This window comes from Heterostelium album (assembly GCF_000004825.1).
Source record: "Heterostelium album PN500 unplaced genomic scaffold PPL_scaffold6, whole genome shotgun sequence".
Lineage (NCBI taxonomy): Eukaryota > Evosea > Eumycetozoa > Acytosteliales > Acytosteliaceae > Heterostelium > Heterostelium album.
The window spans coordinates 1,147,525-1,173,125 of NW_008805068.1; the positions used below are offsets into that span (position 1 = coordinate 1,147,525).

General features: G+C 32.4%; 11 protein-coding genes and 2 non-coding genes across 13 annotated transcripts; 4 read left to right on the forward strand and 9 right to left on the reverse strand.

The window, feature by feature from the left end:
• Positions 1-495: 495 nt before the first annotated feature.
• Positions 496-4,183, reverse strand: PPL_07022 (Kelch repeat-containing protein; the record flags this gene model as incomplete). The annotated part of the gene is made up of 3 exons (XM_020577872.1): positions 496-2,405; positions 3,206-3,249; positions 4,119-4,183. The coding sequence occupies 3 exons, from the start codon at positions 4,181-4,183 to the stop codon at positions 496-498; spliced, it is 2,019 nt and encodes a 672-aa protein (XP_020432320.1).
• A 155-nt stretch (positions 4,184-4,338) lies between these two features.
• Positions 4,339-4,947, forward strand: PPL_07023 (uncharacterized protein; the record flags this gene model as incomplete). The annotated part of the gene is made up of 4 exons (XM_020577873.1): positions 4,339-4,349; positions 4,541-4,573; positions 4,816-4,904; positions 4,943-4,947. The coding sequence occupies 4 exons, from the start codon at positions 4,339-4,341 to the stop codon at positions 4,945-4,947; spliced, it is 138 nt and encodes a 45-aa protein (XP_020432321.1).
• Positions 4,948-6,841: 1,894 nt separating this feature from the next.
• Positions 6,842-8,240, reverse strand: ddcB (group IV decarboxylase; the record flags this gene model as incomplete). Its single annotated transcript, XM_020577874.1, has 2 exons — positions 6,842-7,033; positions 7,101-8,240. The coding sequence occupies 2 exons, from the start codon at positions 8,238-8,240 to the stop codon at positions 6,842-6,844; spliced, it is 1,332 nt and encodes a 443-aa protein (XP_020432322.1).
• Positions 8,241-9,014: 774 nt separating this feature from the next.
• On the forward strand, positions 9,015-9,524 carry PPL_07025 (uncharacterized protein; the record flags this gene model as incomplete). The annotated part of the gene is made up of 1 exon (XM_020577875.1): positions 9,015-9,524. One exon carries the CDS (start codon positions 9,015-9,017, stop codon positions 9,522-9,524), a length of 510 nt encoding a protein of 169 aa, XP_020432323.1.
• A 310-nt stretch (positions 9,525-9,834) lies between these two features.
• On the reverse strand, positions 9,835-11,554 carry PPL_07026 (SET domain-containing protein; the record flags this gene model as incomplete). The annotated part of the gene is made up of 4 exons (XM_020577876.1): positions 9,835-10,283; positions 10,376-10,841; positions 10,917-11,080; positions 11,161-11,554. 4 exons carry the CDS (start codon positions 11,552-11,554, stop codon positions 9,835-9,837), a joined length of 1,473 nt encoding a protein of 490 aa, XP_020432324.1.
• A 324-nt stretch (positions 11,555-11,878) lies between these two features.
• On the reverse strand, positions 11,879-14,045 carry PPL_07027 (putative acetyl-CoA synthetase; the record flags this gene model as incomplete). Its single annotated transcript, XM_020577877.1, has 4 exons — positions 11,879-12,822; positions 12,943-13,040; positions 13,124-13,504; positions 13,594-14,045. 4 exons carry the CDS (start codon positions 14,043-14,045, stop codon positions 11,879-11,881), a joined length of 1,875 nt encoding a protein of 624 aa, XP_020432325.1.
• A 422-nt stretch (positions 14,046-14,467) lies between these two features.
• PPL_07028 (small MutS related family protein) lies at positions 14,468-15,487 on the reverse strand (the record flags this gene model as incomplete). The annotated part of the gene is made up of 1 exon (XM_020577878.1): positions 14,468-15,487. The coding sequence occupies one exon, from the start codon at positions 15,485-15,487 to the stop codon at positions 14,468-14,470; it is 1,020 nt and encodes a 339-aa protein (XP_020432326.1).
• A 771-nt stretch (positions 15,488-16,258) lies between these two features.
• Positions 16,259-17,077, reverse strand: PPL_07029 (nuclear speckle splicing regulatory family 1 protein; the record flags this gene model as incomplete). The annotated part of the gene is made up of 1 exon (XM_020577879.1): positions 16,259-17,077. The coding sequence occupies one exon, from the start codon at positions 17,075-17,077 to the stop codon at positions 16,259-16,261; it is 819 nt and encodes a 272-aa protein (XP_020432327.1).
• A 470-nt stretch (positions 17,078-17,547) lies between these two features.
• On the reverse strand, positions 17,548-18,515 carry PPL_07030 (class I SAM-dependent methyltransferase; the record flags this gene model as incomplete). Its single annotated transcript, XM_020577880.1, has 2 exons — positions 17,548-18,329; positions 18,497-18,515. 2 exons carry the CDS (start codon positions 18,513-18,515, stop codon positions 17,548-17,550), a joined length of 801 nt encoding a protein of 266 aa, XP_020432328.1.
• Positions 18,516-18,836: 321 nt separating this feature from the next.
• On the forward strand, positions 18,837-18,909 carry PPL_07031. The gene has a single exon. It is a non-coding gene; the product is annotated as a tRNA-Asn (tRNA).
• Positions 18,910-19,975: 1,066 nt separating this feature from the next.
• On the reverse strand, positions 19,976-21,434 carry PPL_07032 (FNIP repeat-containing protein; the record flags this gene model as incomplete). The annotated part of the gene is made up of 6 exons (XM_020577881.1): positions 19,976-20,083; positions 20,324-20,519; positions 20,543-20,624; positions 20,695-20,833; positions 21,036-21,054; positions 21,175-21,434. 6 exons carry the CDS (start codon positions 21,432-21,434, stop codon positions 19,976-19,978), a joined length of 804 nt encoding a protein of 267 aa, XP_020432329.1.
• Positions 21,435-21,823: 389 nt separating this feature from the next.
• On the forward strand, positions 21,824-25,597 carry dpp3-2 (dipeptidyl peptidase 3; the record flags this gene model as incomplete). The annotated part of the gene is made up of 3 exons (XM_020577882.1): positions 21,824-21,972; positions 23,292-23,820; positions 23,891-25,597. 3 exons carry the CDS (start codon positions 21,824-21,826, stop codon positions 25,595-25,597), a joined length of 2,385 nt encoding a protein of 794 aa, XP_020432330.1.
• Positions 22,909-22,979, reverse strand: PPL_07034. The gene has a single exon. It is a non-coding gene; the product is annotated as a tRNA-Gly (tRNA).
• Positions 25,598-25,601: the final 4 nt, after the last annotated feature.

Here is a 25,601-nt window from a genome sequence, read left to right on the forward strand (position 1 = left end):
AATGACTGATGGTGATTCGTTTCATAAAAATTCAAATGGAATGTAATAGATCAAAAATGAGTGTTTTTTTTTCAGTTAATTATCAATTTTTTTTGATGAATCGTGCGGAATCTTAAAATGGGGCAAAGATGTTTTTTGATTCTATGAATTTGTTCATAAAACAAATTGTGTTTTTTTGATCAATTAATTGCAAATAATAATTTCATAGGGCGATTTAAAAATCAAAACAAAACATACATAAAATTGATAAAAATAGTCATACCAAACATGTTATTATGAAAAGATACTGAATATCTCTTATGATTTATTATGAAGTTTATTAATAAATTTTTTTTTTTTTTATTAATAAAAAAACCAAACTCAATAATTTAATTGTTATTTATCAGCTATTATCAAAAAATAATAATGATAAACAAATGAATTGAATTACTTTTAATTTTGATTTATATTTATAACTATATTATTTCTTATTTTTTTTTTATATTTTATTTTATTTTATTTATAAATGGTTGGTAATAGATTTTTTAATTCGTGAGAGATTGTAATGACATTTAGATCATCCATTGCACGACCATCATATCCACCAAACATGTAGATTCTATCACCAACGACGTCGGCCGATGCCATATCACGTGGATTCGGTCCACTGTGAGTGAATTCCTGTTTACTCCAACTCTCAGAGAGTGTGTCGAAAAAGTACATCTTCTTGGTGACCTTTCCCTTGATCAGGTGTTGACCACCGAACACTCCCACCAGATTGCCGATGACGAACACACTGCTGAATGTGCAAACACGCACCAGTGGAATCGATGGAACTCTTCGCCACACGTTGGTCTCGGTGTCGTAGATGTGCATGTCGTTGAATCGTTCGCGCCACGAATCACCTGCACCACCACCAAACATAAACAGCTTGGTGTCGATTGCAACCAAACGGTGTCCGCAACGAGCCGATGGCAAATCTCCGGTTGGCAACACCTCGGACCATGTCATGGTTGCGATATCAAAGACAAAGAATTCGTCGAGATCCTGGAGTTCCCAACGAGCATCACGATTGATTCCACCAAACACATAGAGCTTGTTTCCAACGATAGCGGAAGCATGGTTGGTTCTAGATCTTGGTGGATTTCCATAGACCATTGGATTCGACCAGATTTGAGTGTCGGTATCGAACACTGCCAAATCAAAGTAGATTCCGGAACCGTCGAATCCTCCAAACACATAGATCTTGGAGCCGAGAGCAACCGCTGTGTGACGAGCAAACTTGGGAACGGCTCCTGTAACTTCGAGACGTGCGAATCTATGAGTTTCTGTGTTGAATTTATAGATGTCGTTGAAACGACGCAACTGAGTCTCTTGACCGCCGACATAGTAGATCGAGGATCCGATAACGGTTCCGGTGTGTTGGTAACGCGGTGACGGAACCGAACCCTTAGGACGAATGGACATGGAGGAAACGGCACCTTTTCTACTGAGAACACCACGAATGTGATAGTAATTCTTCCAAACGAGATGGTCGTTGACCTCACCTCTGGCCAAAAGAGAATGTTGATTGGCGAGTGGCATCCACTTCTCCTCGACCTTGTATCTCCACAGTCCAATGTCTTGCATCAAACGATGGAGATCGCTGCAAACCATACTAACTTTATATATCATATCGGCACTGAAATTCATGGCAACCTTTATCAGCAGTTCCTCTGGTAACAAATGTAATGGAAACGAGCTATTTTTCTTGTTGTTGTAGAAATTGGAATTGGAACTTGGATGACTAAATAAATTGATACTGGTTTGACTGTGGGGGTTGATGTGGTTGGAGCTGGAATTACCACATGAATGGAAAGATAGAGTATGTAATAGTCGGTTCATTTTTGATGTATTTTTTCTGTTATTATTATTGTTACAATTATTATTATTCTCATCTATAATTGTGTCTATTGAATCCAATGAACGTTGTTGGTGTTTCTCTTTTTGTACAATGAATGAAGTTGAACGTTTTGGTGCGTAGTGATTTCCATTTAATGGAATAGTAGCCAAATTTGATTGTGATGCTGATGATGATGACGATGACGATGACGATGGTTTTATCTTTATAAAAAAGTCGATAATACTTGAAAAAAATCGATGGGAATGTTGTGTTTGTGGTTGTTCATTATTATTGGCGTGGTGTTGGTGTTGATGATTATTATGGTGATTATAATCCAAAGAATTAGCTGATTTAGACATCTTTCTCCCTGATTTTCTTGATAGAACTGGCATTGTTGTGGTTATACTGAAACAAAGTGAAAAAAGAAATAATAGAAACGGTAATATATTTAATAACAATGCTTGTGAAATAGTAGTGTAATTGTTGGAGGAGCGATTATTGCTGTCACTTATACTACTAATATATTGATAATTATTTTTACTATCTAGATTTAAAAAATTTTATTATTATATTTATGTTTAGAAATAAAAAGAAATATTTTGTTAATATTAATATTGTTTATAAAAGAAAAATCTTGATTGATTTGATTGATCAAATCTTTATTTATTATTATATTATTACAACAATAAAATAATTATTATAATTAAAATAATTATTTTAATTTAAAAAAACAAATAGAAAAAGAAAAAGAAATCCAGTTTTTTGATTGGATTGATTTTGATTATAAATAATAAAATATTATTTGATCAAATTTATTTGTTTATATTAAAATAAATTTGTGATGTTAATTCTTGTGAAAACAAATAAAAACAAGAAAAGAACAAAAACAAAACAATAACAAATAAAGTAAAGTTTTTTTTTATCTCTTTTTTTGATTTATATTTGTTTGCTTGGTTGGCTGATGAAAAGAAAATTAACAGGTAATTTAGTTTTTTTAATTTTATATTTAGTTGTTGTTGTTATTGCCTCTACACTGCGATAATTAAAATTTTTAATAATACTAACTTCTATTATTAAAATAAAAACACTTTTATTATTCCAATTCATATGCACTTTTGATGGATTGTGTTTTGGATTGATAAGGTATAGAATACTTTTGATGATGATGATGATGAGAATGACTCTTGTGGTTGAGTTTGTCTTGTCAATCTGTGCTTGTTGTTGACTGACATTATGAAATTAGTTTGATGATACAACTATTTAATGATTTATTGCCATTTTTACATTCAGAAATTGATTAACCAAAACAAATGTGTATTTTAATTAATATTGGTTTGGAGTAACCAATATTGGCACTCTTGTTGTTATTAATGATGTTTTTTGGATTCCTTTAATAACATTATATCACCAGCATTTTGTTTGTCTAGTGTTGTTAGTGTTGAAGACAAACAGACCAAATTAAAAAAACAAAAAAAAAAAAACAAAAGTGGATACTGGAAAATTGCAATTTAGGATGAATGTGAGCGTGAGTAAGGTATATTTATTTAGTATAGTGGTGGATAATTTTGTTGTGGTAGTAGTGGTAAGTAGTAGTAGTAGTAGAATGCGGAAATACCAACCAACATATGCTGATTATGATCTACTACATTCCCATGTAAACAAATAAATTAATAAAATAAACCAAATAGCAAAACATTGCAAATAAAATCTGTTGATCAACCGTATGTTTTTTCGATCTATTTATTTTAAATATACATATAAATATATATATATATATAAATATGTGTATAAACCACAATCATTTAAAATATTTCACACCATTATAAATGAATTTGAGCGAGTGAGTTAGTGGTAAAATTAATATTTATGATGTTGGGGTGTTGTGATGTTTTTTATAGATTACCAGAGACAGTGCGAATCAATAATCAATACTGCAAATATCTCAAAATGATAAGAGGATGTTTGGTTTGGTGTTGGAAATCAATTTTTGTATTATCTTAAATTACACAATCTAATTTATTTTTTAAACAAATAAATATTTCTCCATATCTAGCAATAAAAAATAAATAAATGAGTGGGTACTACTACTGATGAGAACAGATAATCAAACACACTGTTATCAATCATAATAACCAATTGACAAACCAACCAATATATCCTTTCACTATCCAATTCAGACAACAAGTACTGTACATAAGGTCATTTTAACAAAAACCAAAGAGAATGTTATATTACCAATAGACAATTCGAATTTCACACCACATAAACGTCGATGTTTCGAAGATACCCACAATGATGAGATACGACGATAAGACAAGACATTTTGATTTGAAATGAATGTAATTAGATCTTGAGATCCGATTAAATATGATAATGGATTGTGTGCGTGTTTTAATTAAAAATATAGTGTGAATTTTGATTTTAATTATAAATTATAATCACCAATAATAATACTCAATACTACAAACGGAATTAATATGGATTATGGGTAATTATAATCACATATCAATGGAATGGTGGTGTGTTGTTGAGTGTGAAAGTGGGTTAAGTGTCATTTGTTGGTATGAAACCAGTAATAATAATTAAAAAAACAAAATAAAACTAAAAATAGGATTGTATTGGTGTAAATAGAATTAATTTATGAATCGTTTTCCGCAACTATTAACAATAGAAAAACAGTGGTAGTCTTGCACCTACAATCATTTTAGTTGTGTAAGTGTAAACCATCCAATAATAAAATGGATTTACAAATTTTTATCTGAACACAGTAAATGTAATCCATAAAAAGAGTCATTGCTGTATTGGTTGATATCAAAAACTGCTAGCTACTACTACTATTTTTATGCTCCACAATATTTATTATTTCCTGTAATATTAAATTTGATACAACCAACTATAATATACTATACGTTCTTGGTGCCAAAATAAAGTTATTGAGACAATATGTATTATAGTGATGATGGTGATGGTGATGTGATAATGGTAATTCAATCCTATTTCGAAATAAAATGCTTAAATGCAATCTATGATAATCAACTATCTAGTAAACAAGATCAAGATCTTCTATTTTCTATTAAAAAGAATAGATATGATTGGTTTACTTTTTTTCTAGATTGAAGATTTGCTGTACAATGATTCTATAGGATATGAAGTTCACAACCTGTTTTACTCAAGTCTCGAAAACTTACTTGAAAAATCTGTTGTTGACATTGCCATTGAGTCCATTTTTTTTTTATTATATTGTTTTTTATTATTATTATGATTTGTATATTCTTAAATATAGAATAAATAATAATTGGAATGAATTATACATATATATGTATATTATTATTCTTTTAAAACAAATATTATTATAAAGTAAACAAAAAGTAAATAATAATTGTGTAATACAAAAATAAGATGGTGCAAAGAGATATTATAAATATAATTTTTAATGAATTAAAAGTAAGCACTCAATCATTCAATTTCATGTTTATCTCAACTTTTTTAGTGGAGTTAAATATTATTGATGTTGTGTTTTTTTAATTAATATATAATGCATAATTGGAATTAATCTTACACTGATTTAAATAGAAATTTTCAAAATTAAATTGATTTCGAACCCTTCTGTTTAAGATTGTGGGGTGGTATTGCTTTGATTTAATGTTAAAAATTAAATTTGTTGTTTTTTGTGATTTAAGTGTGTAATATTATTATTATTATAAATAATTAATTGAACTTAATATTATTATTATTATTAATAGTTTTTTAAAATAAAGAACTATTTTCTTTTTATATTTTTGTTTCTTATTATTTTGTTACTTCGGTAAAGTAAAGTAAGTCTTTTTTTATTTTATTTTATTTTATTTTTCTTTCTTACTGATTTATCAGGTGGTTGAATGAAGACCACACCAAATGCACACCTGCAGATCATCATTATATTATTATAGATCACATATAAAGTGTAAATGAATTGTGGTGGAAATAAAACATCCCCTCCACCCCCTTTATTGTGAAGGAGTGTGCATTTGATTGATTTGTTGAGTCAGCAGCAACAATGTACTCTTTCGAATTTAAAATTAGAAATCGAAAACTTAGAAAATGTGATATGAAAAGTTGTTTTTTCGCATTAATCATTATGATTAAGATGGAATTCCTCTAACGCTATATTGGTGTTATTTAAAAATAATTGCAAAAAGTGCACTTTTTGAAGCATCAGCGCATTCTTTTTTGTAAATTTTTATTTTTGCCTTTTTGGTTTTTCATTGTGTGATTATGATGTATAAGCGCAAACGGGTCACTTTAGTGGTTATAACAACGATCGTAAAATTGTAGTAAAAAAAACAGAGTTTGATTGCCGTGAGTAATTGTTACCTCATCGCAACCATTAAATGTTATAGTGAACATTAAACAGGTGCTATAACTATAAATATGAACAACTGCTGCATTTGTTTACAATGATTTATATTTTTAAACAAATTTAAATAGTTAACTAATAACTAAAGTGAATGATGTAGATGTAGATGTAGATATATCTAATACTTACAAATAATTAAACTAAATAAATTACTATCGGGTCTGAGAATGATAATGATAAAAAGTACTTTGTTCTCGAGTATTTATTAACGTGATGATTGTCAATCACGTTGTGTAGCTTTCTTTTATTGACCCATTTTCGATGACCTAATTGACAATTTATTGAGACACATGATTGACAATTTAATGATTGCTACTAGAGTTAAGTGTGAGCAACAACAAAAAAGATAGCATATGTTTAATTTACAACACTGGTTGTTTGACAACATGGTAAAAAGCACCATCCATTGATTCGTAAAAAAAAAATTGCCTCAAAATTAACACAACCATTTTAATTTTCAAACATAAATCGTGCAAAGACTTGTGTTTTTTTTTTGTTAATTATTTTTAAATCTGGTTCGATGTTAAAATAACTATTGGGCGAATCTAATTCCATCTACAGTGATTTATTTTCTATAGATTGATTTAAGAGAAGAATCTAATTTTATCTTCTATTGTTTCACCTTTTTTAATTAAACGTAGATTTTGCACTTCACTGTCAATGGCATAGATGGGTGGTGCAAGTCTCAGGTTATAATGACTGTAAGAGGAGTACATATAGGCACCGGAATCATGTACCATTATAAAATCATTTGGATTTAAATGTGGAAGTTTTCTCTGTATAATCGATTATTTAATTGTTAGAAATTGTTTTGTTTCGTAAATCATTGTTTTAACTACTTACTTCTTTTACTAATAGATCAGCAGCAAAACAACATGGACCAGCCAAATCATAGATGGAACTACCATTGGATCCATCCAAGTATTGTCCTTCGTGGCTGAAAGCGGTTACTCTCAACTTCCAGAGTGGATGTTGATAGATGGTACGAATGAATAAGTTGGCACCGGCATGGATGACACCAATGTCACGACCACCCGATTGCTTTGTATACTCTACTTTGCTGACGACAACACCGCTCTTGGCAAAGTACGATCTACCAAACTCAGAGATCACCACGTAGTCACCGGAGAACAGACGTGGCAGCTTCTCACGGAGATGCGCTGCATACTGGCTGAATGTAGGTGTGTCTTTTTCAGAGTCGAAATTTACAGAGAGACCACCACCGATATTGAAGAATCGGATCTGTTTGTTGGTGAGCTGATTGATGTGCTCGACCAACTCGAAAACCTTTACGATGGCGTCGGATGTCTGTGACATTTCGAAACCCTGGGAACCGACATGGAGATGAACGTTGTTCAGCCATTTGTAGGTCTGATACATTTGAACGATACGCTCGCTATTCTCCATACCGATTCCAAACTTGGAGGTTGGCACACCGGTGCTGAGATCCTGGTATTTTCCAGCGGCAACCTGTGGATTGACACGAATTCCGACACAAACAGTTGCTAGCTTCTCAGCCGACATTTTCTCGACGATGGCGATGATTCTGTCGAGCTCCTGGAAGTTGTCGACATTCAGCTTGACACCGAGATTCAGAGCGTATTCCAACTCCTCTTGTGACTTGATAGGCGAGTCGTAGATGATTTTCTCCACCGGGAATCCGGCGGCCTCTGCGATTTTCAGCTCACCGAACGAGGCAACCTCTGCACCGAGGCCGCAACGCACCGCTTCCTTCATCAATCCCATGACAGGATTCGACTTGATAGCCATCGATTGGATACCACCCAACTGTTCATTGGCTTCGCGTGCCAACGATCTGAAATGATCTAAATTATATAAAAGAATCAAAGGATCTTTCTCAAAGATCTTCTCATCAATAGCCAACTTCAATGCTTCTTTCTTCCATGACAAACAATTTACAGAATCTGAATGTTGATTATCTACAACGATCTCTTCTCTACTATTAGTTATATTATTTATCATTTTATATAATTTATTATATGTACAAATAAGATTATTTATCTATATTTTGTTTTTACAAAAAAAAAAAAACAAAAACCTCTTTCAAATTTGGAAATTGACAATGGTACCAAACTATGTTAATGAATAAGATCTTTCTATTTAAAAAATCAAAATTTATTATCTTAATCCTGGTGGGATTTTGATTGCCAGATTTTTTTCTTACAAAAAATCAAGGAGTGGTCTCCAAATAAAAATAAAATCTATTTTTTTTAAAATTTTTTTAATTTTTAATTTTTTTTGTATAAAATAAGTGTTGTCTATTTTAAAGATAGATAAGTTATTGAACATTACAGAAGAAGAATTATTCTTATTGAGTAAACTCCAAAAAACTATCTGTTTCACCTTTCGATCATGATAAATCAATGATTTGTGTGTGTGCACATTGATTTTTAAAGAAAAAAGATCAAGATTCAATGCACATTAAAAAAAATTAGACAACCAAATGAAAAGAACAGTAGAATTAACTGTTGCACATTTGTCAATTCGATTGAAAAAATTTTTACAAACAAATAAATTTAATTTAATTTGATTTTTTTTACAATTTTTTTTGATTTTTTATTCTGAAACGAAAGAAATAATAGTTGTTTTTTTTTTCAATTCACAACATAATTAATAGACATTCATAATCATCTTTAAAAGATATATAACATTTTATTTTATTTTATTTTACCTTTAATATTTTTTTTATTTATAATTATTTATTTATAAATTTATAACAATAAAAAACAAATAAAAATGTACAACATTTTAATTACAATTAGAAACGGTGGTAATAAATCAAATTCTTTTAAAAGTAAGAATAAGTTACAATTTTTAAACAATAAATCTTTAACTTTGAAAAAGAATCAGTTTAACTCATCCTCTCTTTTAAAGTGTAAGAAGCAAAACTTTAAGCAACAGCAGCAGGTAAAAAGAGTATGTCGTCGTTTGGTTTGTCCGTCCGCTCCAATCAACACAACATCGTATCTTATCGGTATGATTGAGAAGAGAAACAACAAGCACCAACAACAGCCACAACTCTCCATCTTGGGTGAGTATTCTTCTGCTCTCCATGTGCCAGCTCCAATTGTTACTTCCGCACCGTTATCATCGTCATCGTCGTCGTCAGTGCATAATATTGATAATAATAACAACAACAATAGCTATTCATTCGATATCACTGATTTCGATACACACGGATCAATGTTTGGATTAATCAATAATAATTTTTTGATCGACAACATTGCTCACAACAACAACATTTAAATATACAGTTTTGAATGTTCTACATCTACATTCAAATGCCGTTTTCCGTACAGCCCTTTAGGAAATATAACTATATTTCTAAATAGTTATTTGGTTTCCGATGTCAAGCTCTTCCATTGTAAGTCCGGACCCCGCCACATCACCAGGCAGAAGTTGTTAAGGGTGAATAACCCATTTCACAAAATGGTCATATAATTGACTCATTATTTAAATCAATCAATCAATATAATTAAATAAATTCTTTGTATATACATATAATAATTTTAAAACTTATTTGTTTTTTTTTTTTCCTTTGTTATTCTTTTTTTCTTTATTGTTCACATAAACATCTTGTACATTTACAATTAAACAGATATTTATGTTGTAACTCTTTTCTACGCTGTGAACATGAAACAGTTTCATCTATGTATGATATCTCTACTTCTTCATGAATAGGTATTGATCTGAGAGATCTAAGAGTGACTCGATTGCAGTTGGTTGTGTAGCTTACCACTGCATTGGGATTACAATGGTGGTTGCAACTATTGACTATTGGAAAGAGAGCGCTACCACTGATACATAAATCACTGAATTTCTCGAGATACTCTGGTAGATTATCGAAAGTAACCTTCTTACCACAAACAACAATATGGTCAACGGAAAGTGGTGTCTTTGCAACCAGATCATTAATATACATGTGAATATCCGATGGTGGATTTACATGTGATGCATTACATTGTATAATCGAATTGAATTCTCTATATTTATTAATTGTAAATACTTTAAAATTAATAGTAGTAGTAGTAGTTATTTTGTTAGTTAATATTGTAATAAGTTAATAAGTTAGTATTAATAATAATAAATATATTTACAATTGTCTATTTCTATTTCTTTTGATCTATATTCTTTAAATATATCTTTGAGAATCGAAAGTATTTCTGTATCGTTTTGACTGGTCCATTCTCCATTGGAAACGAAACTTGTGAATGGTAATAATGAGTTGTTGATGGATAGCTTATTGATTGTGATGTTTTGTAATATGCTAGCATATATTCTGAGAATAACTAAAGGATTGGTTTGTTTATATTCAATTGCTTTTGCATATAATCTTTCTAGATCTGCATCGGTTGGAGATGAACATATTACTTGATGATACTGTGATTTTGCGTGATTAAGACAATCTATTGAACAATATACATCATTACATCCATCTCTTTCACATCTAATCATTGTAGTTGCATTGCTATATATATTATTATATAAATTTAAATTTTCTTTTGAAAACAACTTAACATCTAATCTTGTTGATAAGCAATGTGAACAACATTTAAATAAGCTCTGAAACAGAGAGAGGTAATATTAGATTATTGATTATTATATTATACAAATTTTATAATATATATATATATTTACATTATTAATAAATTTATATGATATATGTGAAACTAATGGTGATTCTTGAAAGATATCTTGATTAGCTTGATAGTTTGATTTGGAGACGACACCCTTTCCTTTATATCGATTTATATAGGCAACATCTACATTCATTTCTTTTGTTAACAACTTATATCTTGAATCTAAAAATAAAATAATAATATTAGTATATATATTTGTTGTACAACAATCAATAGATTGATTTATAGAGAGAGATATATACCTATAAGTAATGTACTAATATCTTTATATTCTTGATTGAATTGTTGTATCAATGATTTCATTTCACCAGTGTTGATGTTGTTGTTATTGTTATTTTCAATCAAGACCAATGCACTATCCAATGATTCCAAAGACTCTTGATATCTACTCAGTTGCTTCAGTGCCAATGACTTTCTAAAGTATGCTTTGAACCATTTACTATTGATTGCAATAGCATTGTTGGCATCTTTGAGTGACTCTAGATAGTTTGACAACATATAGAATGCCAGACTCCTATTGGTGTATGACAAATGATCATTTCCATCGAATTCAATTGCTTGTGTGTAACACCAGAGTGCTTCCTCCAATTGTTTTGCCTTAAAGTATTGATTACCTTTTTCTCTGTATTCACTCATAGATAACAATAGAACAAAATATATATATATACAGCAATATTAGTGCAACACTTCTGACGAATAACAAGAAGTAAAAATAAAATAATAAAAATAAAAATATTTTTTTTGAAGATTAACTCCTCCCTTCAATTTCTTAAGCATGTTTATTATCATCAACTAGTTTGACCAAGATTGAAAGCAATTTTCTTCGAGAAGTCAATTCCATACATTGATTGAGATTGGCAGGTAACTTTGTCTAACTAACTAATCTAATCTAACACCAGCTGTTTATAATTATGATTTACAACAATTTTCTTTTATTTGTTTCTATTATAGTTATTTAATTTAATTTTTAAGTGATTTAGAATGTAATTCTCTAAGATCTTTTCTAACTATTTTGCCGGTGGTTGTCATTGGTAGACTGTCGATGAACTCAATTAGCCTTGGATATTCATAGGCTGCCAAGTTGTCTCTTACCATCTTTTGAATGTCTGATTTCAATTGGTCCAATGACTCTTTGTTGCTATATTCGCTCTTTACACTTTCTTTCAGGACAATGTAGGCTTTGACAACTTCACCTCTGATTTCATCGGGTACTCCTACGACACCACACATTGCAACGGCGTCATGTCTGAGTATACAATGTTCAATCTCACTCGGTCCAATACGATAACCACTGGAATTGATAATATCATCGTCTCTTCCGACGTACCAGTAGTAGCCATCCTTATCGACTTTGCCGAGATCTCCGGTCAGCAGCCATCTTCCTTTGTACTTGGCTTGTGTGGCGCTATCGTTGTTCCAGTAGCGAAGGAATACCACTGGATCCGGTGTTTCCAGTGCAATGTTACCAACGACGCCTTGTGGTAGTAGCTCACCTTCATCGCTGACTATCGCCACTCTGTGTCCTGGAATTGGTTTTCCCATTGATCCATTCTTTACTGGCATCATCAGCGAACAGTTTCCAACGAGTAGATTTGCTTCGGTCTGTCCGTAGAACTCATTGATGGTAACATTAAAAACACGTCTACCAAAATCCAAAAGTTGATCACCCAAACTCTCGCCACCCGATCCAATAGAGATCATCTTGGTGTTTACCGGTAGATCGTGAACTTGTCTCATCATTTTCAGGGCGGTCGGTGGCAGGAAACAAGTGGTTACATTGTGGCGGAGCATTAGATCCGAGATTTTCTTTGGATCAAACTTTGATGCGCGATGTGCCAACACTGTGACACCATAGTAGAGCGATGGCAGGAGTACATCGATTAAACCACCAATCCAAGCCCAGTCTGCAGGTGTATAGAAACACAATGGTCGATCCTTCTGAGGGAACAAGTTCTGTGGGAATTGGACACCCGGTAGATGACCAATCAATACTCTATGTGCGTGTAGACAACCCTTTGGATTACCTGTCGTTCCTGAAGTGAAAATAATCAAAGCAGGATCTTCTGATTTTGTCTGTACAGGTTTGAATTGATTTGAAAAGTTATTCTTAACTTTATTCCATCTAATAATAATAATAACAATATTAATATTAGTTAATTTAAATTCATAATTTTATAAAATGGTGGGATTGGTTTATATTCTTACTCTATTACAAAGTTATTATCTCTATTTGATTGAGTTGTTTGATTGTTATGATGATGATTGTTCTTTTGTTTTCCAAATACTATAATCTTTTTAAGATTTGGTAATGAGCTTTGAATCGAAAGTAACTTTGGTAGATTATCGTGATCTGTCAAGACACACGATGCCTCTGCATTGGAGAGTCGATATACCAAACCTTCTGGTCCAAACAAAGTGAATAAAGGAATTGATACTCCACCCATACGGAACACAGAGATATGTGAAAGTGCAGTTTCAATGCCTTGCGATAGTAACACACCAACTCTTTCACCTCTACCAATACCATATTCCTTCAATGCATTAGCCAACTGATTGGATTGTTCATATAATTCACCAAATGTTACACTAAAAATAACAACAACCAACAAATAAATAAAGAACAATTAATATGAATTAATAATCAAACAAGATATTATTGTTGTTATTATTTTTACCTTTCTATATTATGATGTTCATCTTCATAGATGATTGCTTTATGATCTCGCTTATCATTTAGATGTTTATCACATATATCAGTACCGATATTGAAATACTCTGGTATTGTCCATTTAAATGAATTGTAGGCATCCTCGTAGTTGTCACCACTCACCATGTTATGGTGGAATGTCAATCTTTTACCATCCTCGAAATTATATGAAGATGCGATATTTGAATTTAACAATTTTATCTTTTCATTCTCAATGCTATTCAAATTATTATTATTATGTTGTTGTTGTTGTTGATATTGTTGTTGAGTTGTATTACAATATTGATTTTTTAAATATAATAAACCATTACTACTACCACTGCTACCATTGCTATTAAATTTACAAACATTATTATAATTTTTATTTCTAAAAATATAATAAGTTTGTTTTATTAGCTTACTGTTTCTATTTAAATACATTTATATACATATACACATACGCACTAACTAATGTTTCTTCTTTGCCTAAAAGATGAACAATGCTTTACAATACAAAAGTTACCCCAAACAAACCCCAACACTCAATTTAATATTAATATTATTTTTTATTATTTTATTTAAAATATCTTGATTTTTAATAAAAATGATGTTTATGGTGAAACATGATCATCAAAAAAATAATTATTTTACATTTTTTTTAGATATTTATATTTTATTTAAATTGAACCATTCATTATCATCTTCATAAGCTATTGCACTTTCTTTGAGTGTCTTGTGAATGAGTAATTTGATCTTTGGTTTAAAGTTGGAGTCAGAGTGATTGTTTACCTTTGTTGTCGCTCCTCAACGAATTACACAATATTTTTTGTTTTTGATATTTTATATTTTTATTATTTTTTATTTTAAAGAGTGCAAGAAATTGAACCGTTATTAACTTCTTCATAAGCGATTCCACGTTCTTTGAGTGTCTTGTGAATGAGTGGCTTAATTTTGGGGCCATTTGCATCACTGTGATTACCAGCACCTGTGATAATAGTAAATTGTTTACCTTTGTTGGCGGGATTCGATTTCAATTTCTCCATACGCTCCTCAACGAATTCCAAAGCTGGTGCGGTCTGCAATCCGTGGAGATCGATTGTGTAGTCGTCGAGATTCTTGTTCTTGTCGTTGAAAACCTCACGGGCTCCTTTCTTTTGAGCCTCCTCCATGAGGGTGGTCTCGTTTTTGGCTTGTTCACGCAACTCTCTGGCACGGTCTTTGTTTCCGGCGTTGTACTCACGGTCGGCCTCCTCGAACAACTCTGAACGCTTCTGAGCGTGTTTGTCGACCTCCACTTGGTACTTCTTGTAGAGCGCATCGGTACGTTGGCTCTCGGCTTCGTGTCCGTCACGCATATCCTTGTATTCCTTATCCTTTTGTGATTGTGTCTTGTGCTCGGATTTGACACGCTCGATTCTGGCGATGGCATTGTCAACGGCGGCACCCGATGGACCGGTAACTGAGATGGTGTTTCCACTCTCTGGAATATCGATGGCAGTGACACCGGTCTGTTCTTTGATCTCCTTGATGTTGGCTCCCTTTGTACCGATGACATACTTGTGAAGTTCCTTGTCGATCTCTACGGTTTTTGTTGTTGGTCCCGATGATGCTGGCGACGATGAGGATTGTCCGCTTGAACCTGAAGTGTTGTTTGTAGTGGTAGTAGTGGTTGGTTGTGTTGGTGCAACTGATTTTGGTGAGACTGCTGTGCTTGGTGAAGTTGCTGCCGATGCTGGAGCTGCAGCTGCTGGTTCAGCTGGTCTGGCGGCAGCTGATTGTTGTGGTGCCTGTTTGGCGGTATTGGCTGCTGGTGGTGCAGCAGTTCTATCGGTCTTCTTTACCTTTGGCTCTGACGAACCTGATTTTCCACAAATATTACCCATTTTTGTTTAAATTTACTAACAATACAATAAAATAAATAAAATCTATAAATATACAATAATTATTATTATATTACTACTACTATGAAAAATAAAAATAAGAAGATTTATAAGAACTTAAAAAAGTTTTCTTTTTCTGCCAAAAAAAAATAAATTAAAAATAAAAAAAAACAAATGATCAAAAAAATAGTAATGTTGTTGTTGGGGTGAGTCGTTATACAAACACTTTTGTTGTTTTATTTTCAAAAAAATAGTGTCCTGTGTATGGTTTATTTCTGCCAACTTCATGGTTTTTCAAACAAAAAAAATTCAAAAAGTTGGTTGTTTTGTTTTGAATTCACCGTCTCATGCAAACAAAAAAAGGACAACAAGGTGAACAAAGAGAACAAACTTGGTCAACCATAAAAAACACTAAAATTAGAGGATGCATCAACCACTCTATGACTGAATTGGTAATATAAAACTCTGACCAAACATTATTAAAAGAATAGGTGAGCTTGTTATACTTTAGGACATCTGTTTGTTTACAAACTAAATTAAGATTACATTACATTACATTATATTGTTTGTTTCATTGTATGTGCACAAACTGCGAAAATCTAACTTCACACATAATAATTAAATAAATCTTAATATCTTCTAGAATTATTAGTAAAGTTAGATTAGATTTGCAAATGAATGAATAATAAATAAGATAATATAAAGTTGTAGAATTTATTTACAATTGTGATTTTATTTGATTGATAAAATAATTGAATGATACTGACTGATTGCTCATTTATTTCTATTTAATTTTCTTTGTAAATATCTTTCTCTTGCTGCATTGATTGAATCCTCGTCATTTCTTCTTGGATATTGTTTAATAACTTCTTTAACTGTTTCTTTTCTTTCTATCACTGGTGCGTAGTAATGTTGTTTTCTTTTATTATTGTTGTTATTATATTCTTTTTCATTATTTTTACTACTATTATTATTGTTGTTGTTAATATTTTCTTGATTACTACTATTATCATCATTATTATCTACAATTGTATTATATAAATTCCTATGAAAATCAGATAGATCTTTCTTTTTTGTAACATCATGTGATAGTTCCGCTTGTCGATCTATCTCTTCTTGTCGTTTTCGTTCCTCTAGTTTCTTTTTGTAGCCTGACGTCAGAAACACCTCTTTATCCTTGTAGAGATCACCCTCTGCTTCACGCTCCTTCTGAATGATTCTATCTTTGACTCGTTCATTCTCACGTTTCTTTCGGTCTGCTTCGGCCATTAGATTCTGAATGTACTTTGGTTTACCGGTGATCATTGATTGCTGTTGTTTTCTAGCGGTCTGTTTCTCTTGTTTCTTCATCTGATCGTAAACACCATCGTAATCAAACACAGTAGAATCCTCTTCCAACGCTGCATTATGTAGTTTTTCAATCTTTGTTTTTGCATCTCTCTGTTGTTTTAGATAATCTGTTGGTTGTTTCTTTTGTTGTTCTGATGTATCGTCATCCTCCAAGTGATCATCATCACTATCATCTTTGAATGCACTTTTCAATTTAGTAGGTAATTGTAAACCATACTTTTTTCCACCTTCTCCAACTTGCATCTTTTGTTGTAATTATAAAAAATATAATATATGAAATGTAAATTGCAAATAATCATTCAAAGTTTTTATTAAATTAGTATATATTTCTTTTTTTTTTTTTTTTTTTTTTACAACTTCGTTTATTTCCAGATATGGTTACAATCATATCATATTCTTATCTATTATATTTTTAAATATTAAATTATGTAATCACTTAAATTAAAACAATCTATTGCATTTAGTAAGAAAGCAAGTTGGTTTTTTGTGAAGGTAAAAGAATTATTTATTATGATGATCATTTTTCTATAAATAAATAATAATAATCTAGCTTCACATATCTTGAACAAAAACATACAGTTAAAGTCTGGAGATCATTTGGTTGTGTAGTTGTTTGTTTGTTTTTTGTTTTTTTTTTTTTTATAAATATAGATTATTTAGGTAGTTATAATTAGTGTTACATTGGTAACGGTAAAAAGTTTAGAATGAAATATCTATGATGATTTAGGTTTGCCAACTCTTATTATTAGGAATAGAGAGATCGATTGGTTGAATCGGAGCGATGGATATTTAGCTAGACTCTCAGCTGATACTTTTGGTTCGTGGAATTTGTCGATGGTGAATCCAGCTGCCTGTGCCATCTCGAACCACTCTGTGAGAGGACGGTGAAACTTTGGAACCTCAAACATCTGAGAGTTGGGATCAAAATCTTTGGCTCGCTGAGCTTGGCCGAATGTCCATCTCTCAATCTCGCCGTTCTCACGTGTAAAGTAGTCGCCTACCTCGTAGGCAACACGTTCCTCCGACTTGTGAATCACCCGGTACGGTGTATTGAAGCACGGGTGTAAAATAGAGAATTGAAGGAATCCACCTGGCTTTAGGATTTTGAAGATTCCACGGAATGCCGCTGCCTGATCGGGCAGATCCATCAAACACATGAACGAGGTGGCAAAGTCGAATGCCTCAGGCTCGAAAGATTGGTCGAGGTGTTCTGCATTGGCAACAGAGTACTCGATACCGAGTGGTGACTCTTGTTCGTGTGACGATGCATGTTTTACGAAATTTGGAGCGATGTCGACACCTCTCATTTTGGCACCTAGCCGGGCGATAACTCGGGTGTTGTGACCCTCGCCACAACCTACATCTATTCCATTCAATCCAGAGACATCAGGAAGAATCGACAAGAAAGCAGGTGTATTAATCTCATCTCTGCATACATCGTATCCTTTTCTTGTGTACTCTGTCCATTTTTCAGAGTTTTTCTCCCAATATTGACCTATTTTTTAGTAAAGTATCATAAATTAAATCCATTAATATATATGAACAACAAAATAAACTCATAATTATTAATCTCAATTTATTATCTTTTTTTTCTTTATTAGTTTTAAATAAATAAAGTTATAGGATAGATATATTGTAATGTGTTTAAAAATAAACACTCACCTGCTTCTATACTATCCATAATTTAAACTTTTTTTAAGAAAAATAAAAATGATAAACATTGCAATGTTTCAACTTGATAAGTTGTCAGTTGAATTAGAACAAAAATTTCCAAGAAATCAATTTTGATCAAGACTTGTAACCCAAAAATATATAGTTTCGAGTTAAATTTTTTAATTCCAATATATTAAAAATAAAAGTTTATTTTAAAATCTCTTTTACTTTATATTAAATAGGAATTTCAAAAAATTTCCCGAAAATAAAACGTGTTTTTAAATATTCATTTGTATCATTTTTATTCCAAATAAAACGAGAAAAGAACATTTTTAATCTTCATCAATTGGCTTCTGTGGCTCAGTAGGCAGAGCATTCGGCTGTTAACCGAATGGTCGTTGGTTCGATCCCAACCAGGAGCGAAAATTTTACTAAAAACTTGAAACCACATTGCGCGCATGATGTTCAGTGAGATTTAGCGCTGGTCATGTCTGTGAGTTCTGTGGTGACACCTTCACTGAACTCTGCAACCCACATGAGCATTTCTTCTTCAAAATGCAGGATTGTAGTTTCACAGCAGTTCCTTTCCTTTATCAAACATATATACCACAAGTACGGTAACAAAAGACTTCGGAATTGGAAGCACTCGTGCATCAAGTTCGACGGTCCTATTCGTACTACTGTCCACTTCACCTACCTTACTGCTGCAATCGTACATTCGTTAATGGCAGGCGCTGTCCTGTAAAATGTTTGGTGATGGTACCCATTACAAGCTGGAAAATACAGTCAAGAGAGAGGTCACCCATTACACCAAATTAATGGATGCCAATTACCACAAGCTTTACTTCACAATAGCTAATTCTATCTCCCAAGGAGTCACTGTCGATTGCTCTGCAATAACGCGTAAATTTAAATCTGATTGGAATCTAAATCCTACCAACTACGTACCACCACTTTATACTGTTGTTCATCAACTACTGTTAGATCTATTCTATCCTAACACTACTCTCAACTTATAAATTAATAATAACTATACAATAATCATAATAATATTATTGGCTATTTCTCACGGTCTGTGTGAGAGTGTATATATTATATAAAACACGAACTCGCAGGTAAATATCAATACCTGCAATTTGTTGACTGACCATGAGTCAACAAATCTTTTTTTTTATTATAATAATTTTCATCAAACTTTCTAATTTTTAGTGTTAGATAAGACCTATATCTATAGATGATATTGGTGATATATTAGAGAGTGTTTGGAACGGTCAATTTGATTTTAGATTGTTTTTCAAATTCAAGTGTTTTGAGTGTTGATGGTATCAAAGTAATATATCTCTATATTGATATCGATGATCGGTAATATCATCTCCACCAAAGTCAATATTATTCTCATTTGAACCAGAGGATTTCATGTATATATAAGTTGATTGATTTGACCCAAGATTGTATAGTTTTCTTTGATTGTTTGTCATCTACAGATACTTATAAAATATCGATCTTAATGTTTGATGGAATTAGAAGAAAAATATCATTTCTATATAAGAATACTTCAAAGTGATTTTTTAAAGTTTCTGGGAATAATGCATCTATCTTAAATTGACAAAATTGAAGATGGATTTTTTCAATGAAATTGGCATTGTACCTTTCAATACACTATCTTTTACTTATAGTGATTGCAAAGTTGGTGGGAGGTAATTGAGATACCCTCTCGATTGTATTCCGGAAGAAAAATGAAAAGTGATTGTAAAATATAATCAATTTTTTATTAAGTTTTTGTTGCTCTTAAATAATCTTGTTAATTTGTCGGTTGGCCGTAGTCTGTTGATTGACATCTTGGAAGTACACTGGAGGTAACCCAGTTAGAATCTCTTGTTTGAGAGGACATTCAAAATCTAAAACCTTTAATGAACTTGGAAGTGATTCTTTCACGAGTGGCTCATTGAAATCATATTGAAACATGAGTGAATTGATTGACTTTGGGATTTCAACGTGTTGCATCCTTTCAACACAGTTACTGATTGTGATTCTAATATTAATTTATAGAGATACTCTTGATCATCTTTTAAAGCAGATCTGGTAATATAGATATTTGAAACATTGCTAGCAATACTTTTGATGTTTCTTCCAACATCTAGATTATTTTAAAAAAATCGGTCTCAAAAAATGCAATATGATTTATATTTATAAATGGAAATAGTTACCAAAATGATAATCGAATTTATTCAATTGTGCTTTACCAATAACCATTGTACAATTATTCTTTGATTCAAATGATTTCATTAATTGTAATTTGAAATGTTTATAATTTTGATATTCGTGGAATCTAGATCTTTCACTCCCCTAAACACTTATAAACAATTTTAATGAATTCTATCTTTACTTTGAATTGATCCAATCTGTTGAAACCTCATTAAAAAATAATTAGTTTTAAAAAAATCTTTATTTCTTTATATATTAATTTTTCAATCAATATCATTTATAAAACTATCACCAAGCCAAGTTATTGAAAATATTCGATGTTTGGAAGATTTGAATTAATGACTCTCAAAAAGATCACTGTACTGTAGATTAATAATCACAAAAACAATTAAAATTTTAAATTTTCATCATAGATGGAAATCAATTTTTTGATCATTTTAGTTTTTACACTTTGGAAATGAAGTGTTTACTGTCTGATTGACCTGGAACGATAGTAGAGGAGATCGGTATCTTGGATGCGATCAGGGTTGCTTGGAATACATCCGACGGGAGTGAGTCTGGGCGTAGTAGTAGGAACAACATCAGGAAACAAAGTAGAGGTTGATGGGATTGAATCATTATCATTATTGCTCTCGAGATCATTCATAAGATCATTCGTTGTGGTTGTTGTATCAGTAGGTGCTACTACATTACTGGTTGTTGTGGTTGTTGTCGTTGTTGATTGATCAGTTGGATCTGACATTTCTTATTCAAGTAATAATTAATAATAATATAAAATAATGTTTTTAATAATGTCTTTATGGATACCGAGCTTTAAACGTTAATTCTTATTTTATCTTTTGTTTATTTATTAATCTTTGTTCTCTTAATCCAATTAATTCTTGTAATAGATTGAATGAATTGAATAAAACTGAATGAATCTTTAACGTCGCGTTAAACTCAATATATTCATTATTGAGAAGCTTGACGGCTGAGTGCTGAATACTTAATTCAGAAACAACAGATTCTAATTTAATTATTATTTCGATCTGTTGTTTTGAACTATTACTTATTTAGTTGGTTTAATTAATTTAATTAATTATAATTGACTATTACTATATGTTGGCTGGTGTATATTATTGATGTTGATTGATGGGTGCCGGCATTGCCTTGGTGGCTACCTTATTGCCCTTAGACGGACAACATGAAGTAAATCTATCACATTTAATATTAAATAAAAAAGTTAGCAATTTAAAAGATGAGATTGATATCATTTGTTTCAGTTTAGTTTGTAAGAGATGGTAAAAATATATAGATAAATATTTAATTTTCAACACTAAGAGTATCAACCTATTTGCAATAAATATAGAGTTAGCTATTTGGTTTCGTGCACATCTATTAATTTTAGATGGTACCAATAGTACTTCATTGCATTCTTCACCTAGCTTAATAAAAACTCTTTATTCTCTTCAATACTAATAATTGGTTTAGATGTTTTCTCGATTGCTTTTGTTGAATTCCTCTGATTTCTTACAATCATCATCATCACCATCAGTATCGCCACTACCATGTATTTTAATTTACAATTAGATTATTTGTTGTTATTCCAACTGAACACTAAAACCAATATCATTATTACCATTGATAGTATCACCACAACTATCTTAGCTACTATCTGCTACTCTTACAACAAGAATCTTTATTATTTAAAGTTTGTTTTATACAATGAAAATTTTTAATTAATAAATCACATTCAACTAATTTGTAGTTGTATCAACTTTATAGATTATAGATATTCATTGATTAAATATCTAAGATTTATAAATAAAAAGAGAAGTCTATAGGTTTTAAATTGTAATCTTATTTTTTATTATGTTGAGTCAAAATTATTGACAGATATGTTATTTCATTTAATAGGTTAGGTTTTGTTTGCACAGTTTTTTTGAATTCTTGCATTATTTTGCAAAACACAAAATCTATGCAAAATTTTTTTCATTTTTTTGGGAAGGGATAAAATGTAATTACACAGATTCTAGATGAATAAAGAGGTATCTGAATCTGGTTCCACTCCGATCAATAGTTAAAGTAAAAATCTTCTTTGGAAACTCAATATTCGATAATAAACTCAATGATTTCTGTAGTTGTGATGTCAGCTCTAGATAGTGAAGGCAAAACTGTACTTTTTAAAATTCTATTCCTATCCGCATGCGGAACAAGAATTCTGTAGATATTTAAAATGCGTTGTCCGGGAATCGAACCCGGGTCTCCTGCTTGGTAGGCAAGAATTCTGCCACTAGACCAACAACGCTTTTTAATGAAATTTTTATTCTTTTATTCAATTTTAAAATTTTTTACTTTTTTTTTTTTTAAAAAAAAAAATCTTTTCCAATAATTGGAAAAAAATAATCATGATTAAATAGTCTTGTTTAACTTGAATTCATTACTCGATCAATCATTTATTCCTTTTTCCTGTACTTTTTTTCATTTAAATGATCTCATATTAAATTTCATTATTGATTAAATTTTCACCCACAATGCTCAAGTTCACACACCATAAATTGATCAAAAATTCTTTTGTTAACAGATTATTGTATTCACCATCACATAAATATATTAATAGCAATCTTCATTATTCTCTGTCTTCATTCCAACAACCAAAACAAAACACTAAAAGTTGTAATTTTACCATTCAAAGATATAATTATTCTTCACAAACCGTTCAATCTCTGTCCACTAGCATATTGAATCAACAACAGAACAACAATCAACAACAAACAATGACAGCTGCATTAAATATCGATCAAGCTTTGCTCAAAGAGTATCTCGTACCACCCGAAGTACCAATTTACAAGTTGGACGTCAAAGAGTCATTCAAGAATCTCACACCCAAAGAGAAACTCTACTCGCATCACTACTCACAGGCTGCATGGTGGGGTAGTCTCATCTGTCTCGGTCAGACATCGGTCGAATCACAACACATCTTTGACCTCTTCCAACGTATGTACTCACTCAAGAACAACGACGCTCTCAAAGCAACCGTTATTCCATCGATTGTCACCGAGCAAGAATACAGCGACATCCTCCAATATGCCGCTCAATTCTATGGTAACATGGGTAACTATCTTTCATTCGGTGATACTAAATTTATTGTAAGTTAATATTATTGACTTGAACAATGAACTAAAATATATCAACTAACATTGTTATTATTGTTGGTAGCCAAGAACACCAAAGGAAAAATTTGCTGCTGTCGTAGCAAGTTATAATGATGCTCAGTTGAATCAATTGTGGTCACAATGTGGTGATTTAATCTATTCACTCGGCCAAAGAGAAAGAGAGTTGGGTTTGGAAGAGAATGGACTTTCCACTTACTACTCACCGGACATCAAGAGATCCGAGATTGAGTTGGTTCAAAAGTTTATGGATAGCCAAAAGATCTCTCCATACAATACTCGTCTCTTTAAAAAGACAGTCGACGGTAAGCTCATCTACCAGTTGTTGACTGCCTCTGCCCAAGTTACAAAGCAGCCAGAGAACTTTGAATTCGAAGGAATCACCATTCAGATTACCTATGGTGACTGGTCACAATACATGGAAAAGGTAGTGTTCCACTTGGAACAAGCTACACAATACTGCGCCAACGACAACCAGTTGAATATGACACGCAAGTACATCGATAGTTTCAAGCACGGTTCGATCGACGACCACAAGGATTCACAGCGTTGGTGGATCAAGGACATTTCGCCAGTCGTCGAAACCAACATTGGTTTCATCGAGAGCTATCGTGATCCATTTGGAGTGCGTGGTGAATTCGAGGGATTCGTATCGATCGTCAACAAGGAGATGAGCAAGAAACTCGGTGACATGATCAACGAAGCAACCAAATTCATTCCACTCTTGCCATGGCCACGTGAGTTTGAAAAGGATGTCTTTAAGAAGCCGGATTTCACCTCGTTGGAAGTCCTCACTTTTGCATCGTCCGGTGTTCCAGCCGGTATCAACATTCCCAACTACGACGACATTCGTCAGAGTGAGGGATTCAAGAATGTGTCACTCGGTAACGTGATTGCCGCGCGTAAGGAAGAGCGTGTCACTTTTATCCGTGACGAAGATCAATCGCTTTTCAACAAGTTGATGACAGAGGCATTCGAAGTGCAAGTAGCCATTCACGAGTCATTCGGTCACGGTGCCGGAAAGCTGTTCACCAAGGACAAAGACGGTACTCTCAACTTTGACCCGGCCACCAAGAATCCACTCACCGGACAACCAATCGATACCGACAAAGAAGTTTACCACGCCGGTGCCACCTACGACTCTGTTTTCAAATCACTCGGATCCGCCATGGAAGAGTGCAGAGCCGAGTGTGCCGGTGTCTATCTCTGTGTCAACCAAGAGATTCTCGCACTCTTCGGTCACAAAGGTCAGAACGCCTTGGACATCTTCTTTGTCAATTGGCTCATTATGGCAAGAGCCGGTATCTGTGCATTGGAATTCTACTCGCCCGCTTCAAAGTCGTGGAAACAAGCACACATGCAAGGTAGATACGCCATTCTCCAGGTTCTCTTGAGAGCCGGCCAAGGTTTGGTCAAGTTGGACATCACCAACGACAACGTTCTCATCAGTCTCGATCGTACCAAGATCGAATCGGTCGGTATCCCCGCAATCGGTGAGTTCCTCAAGCGTATCATGGTTCTCAAGGCAACCGCCAACGTCGTCGAAGCAAACAAATTGTTCGACGACTACACCGCTGTGCCAGAGGATTTCCTCAAGCTGAGAGAGATCGTGCTCCAACAAAAGAAACCAAGAAAGGTATTCGTTCAAGCACACACCTACATTGCCAACGGTGAAGTAGTCCTCCAAGAATTCAACGACAATGCAGTCGGTGTCATCGAATCGATGGTTACTCGTTTTCCAGTTGGTAACTAAACTA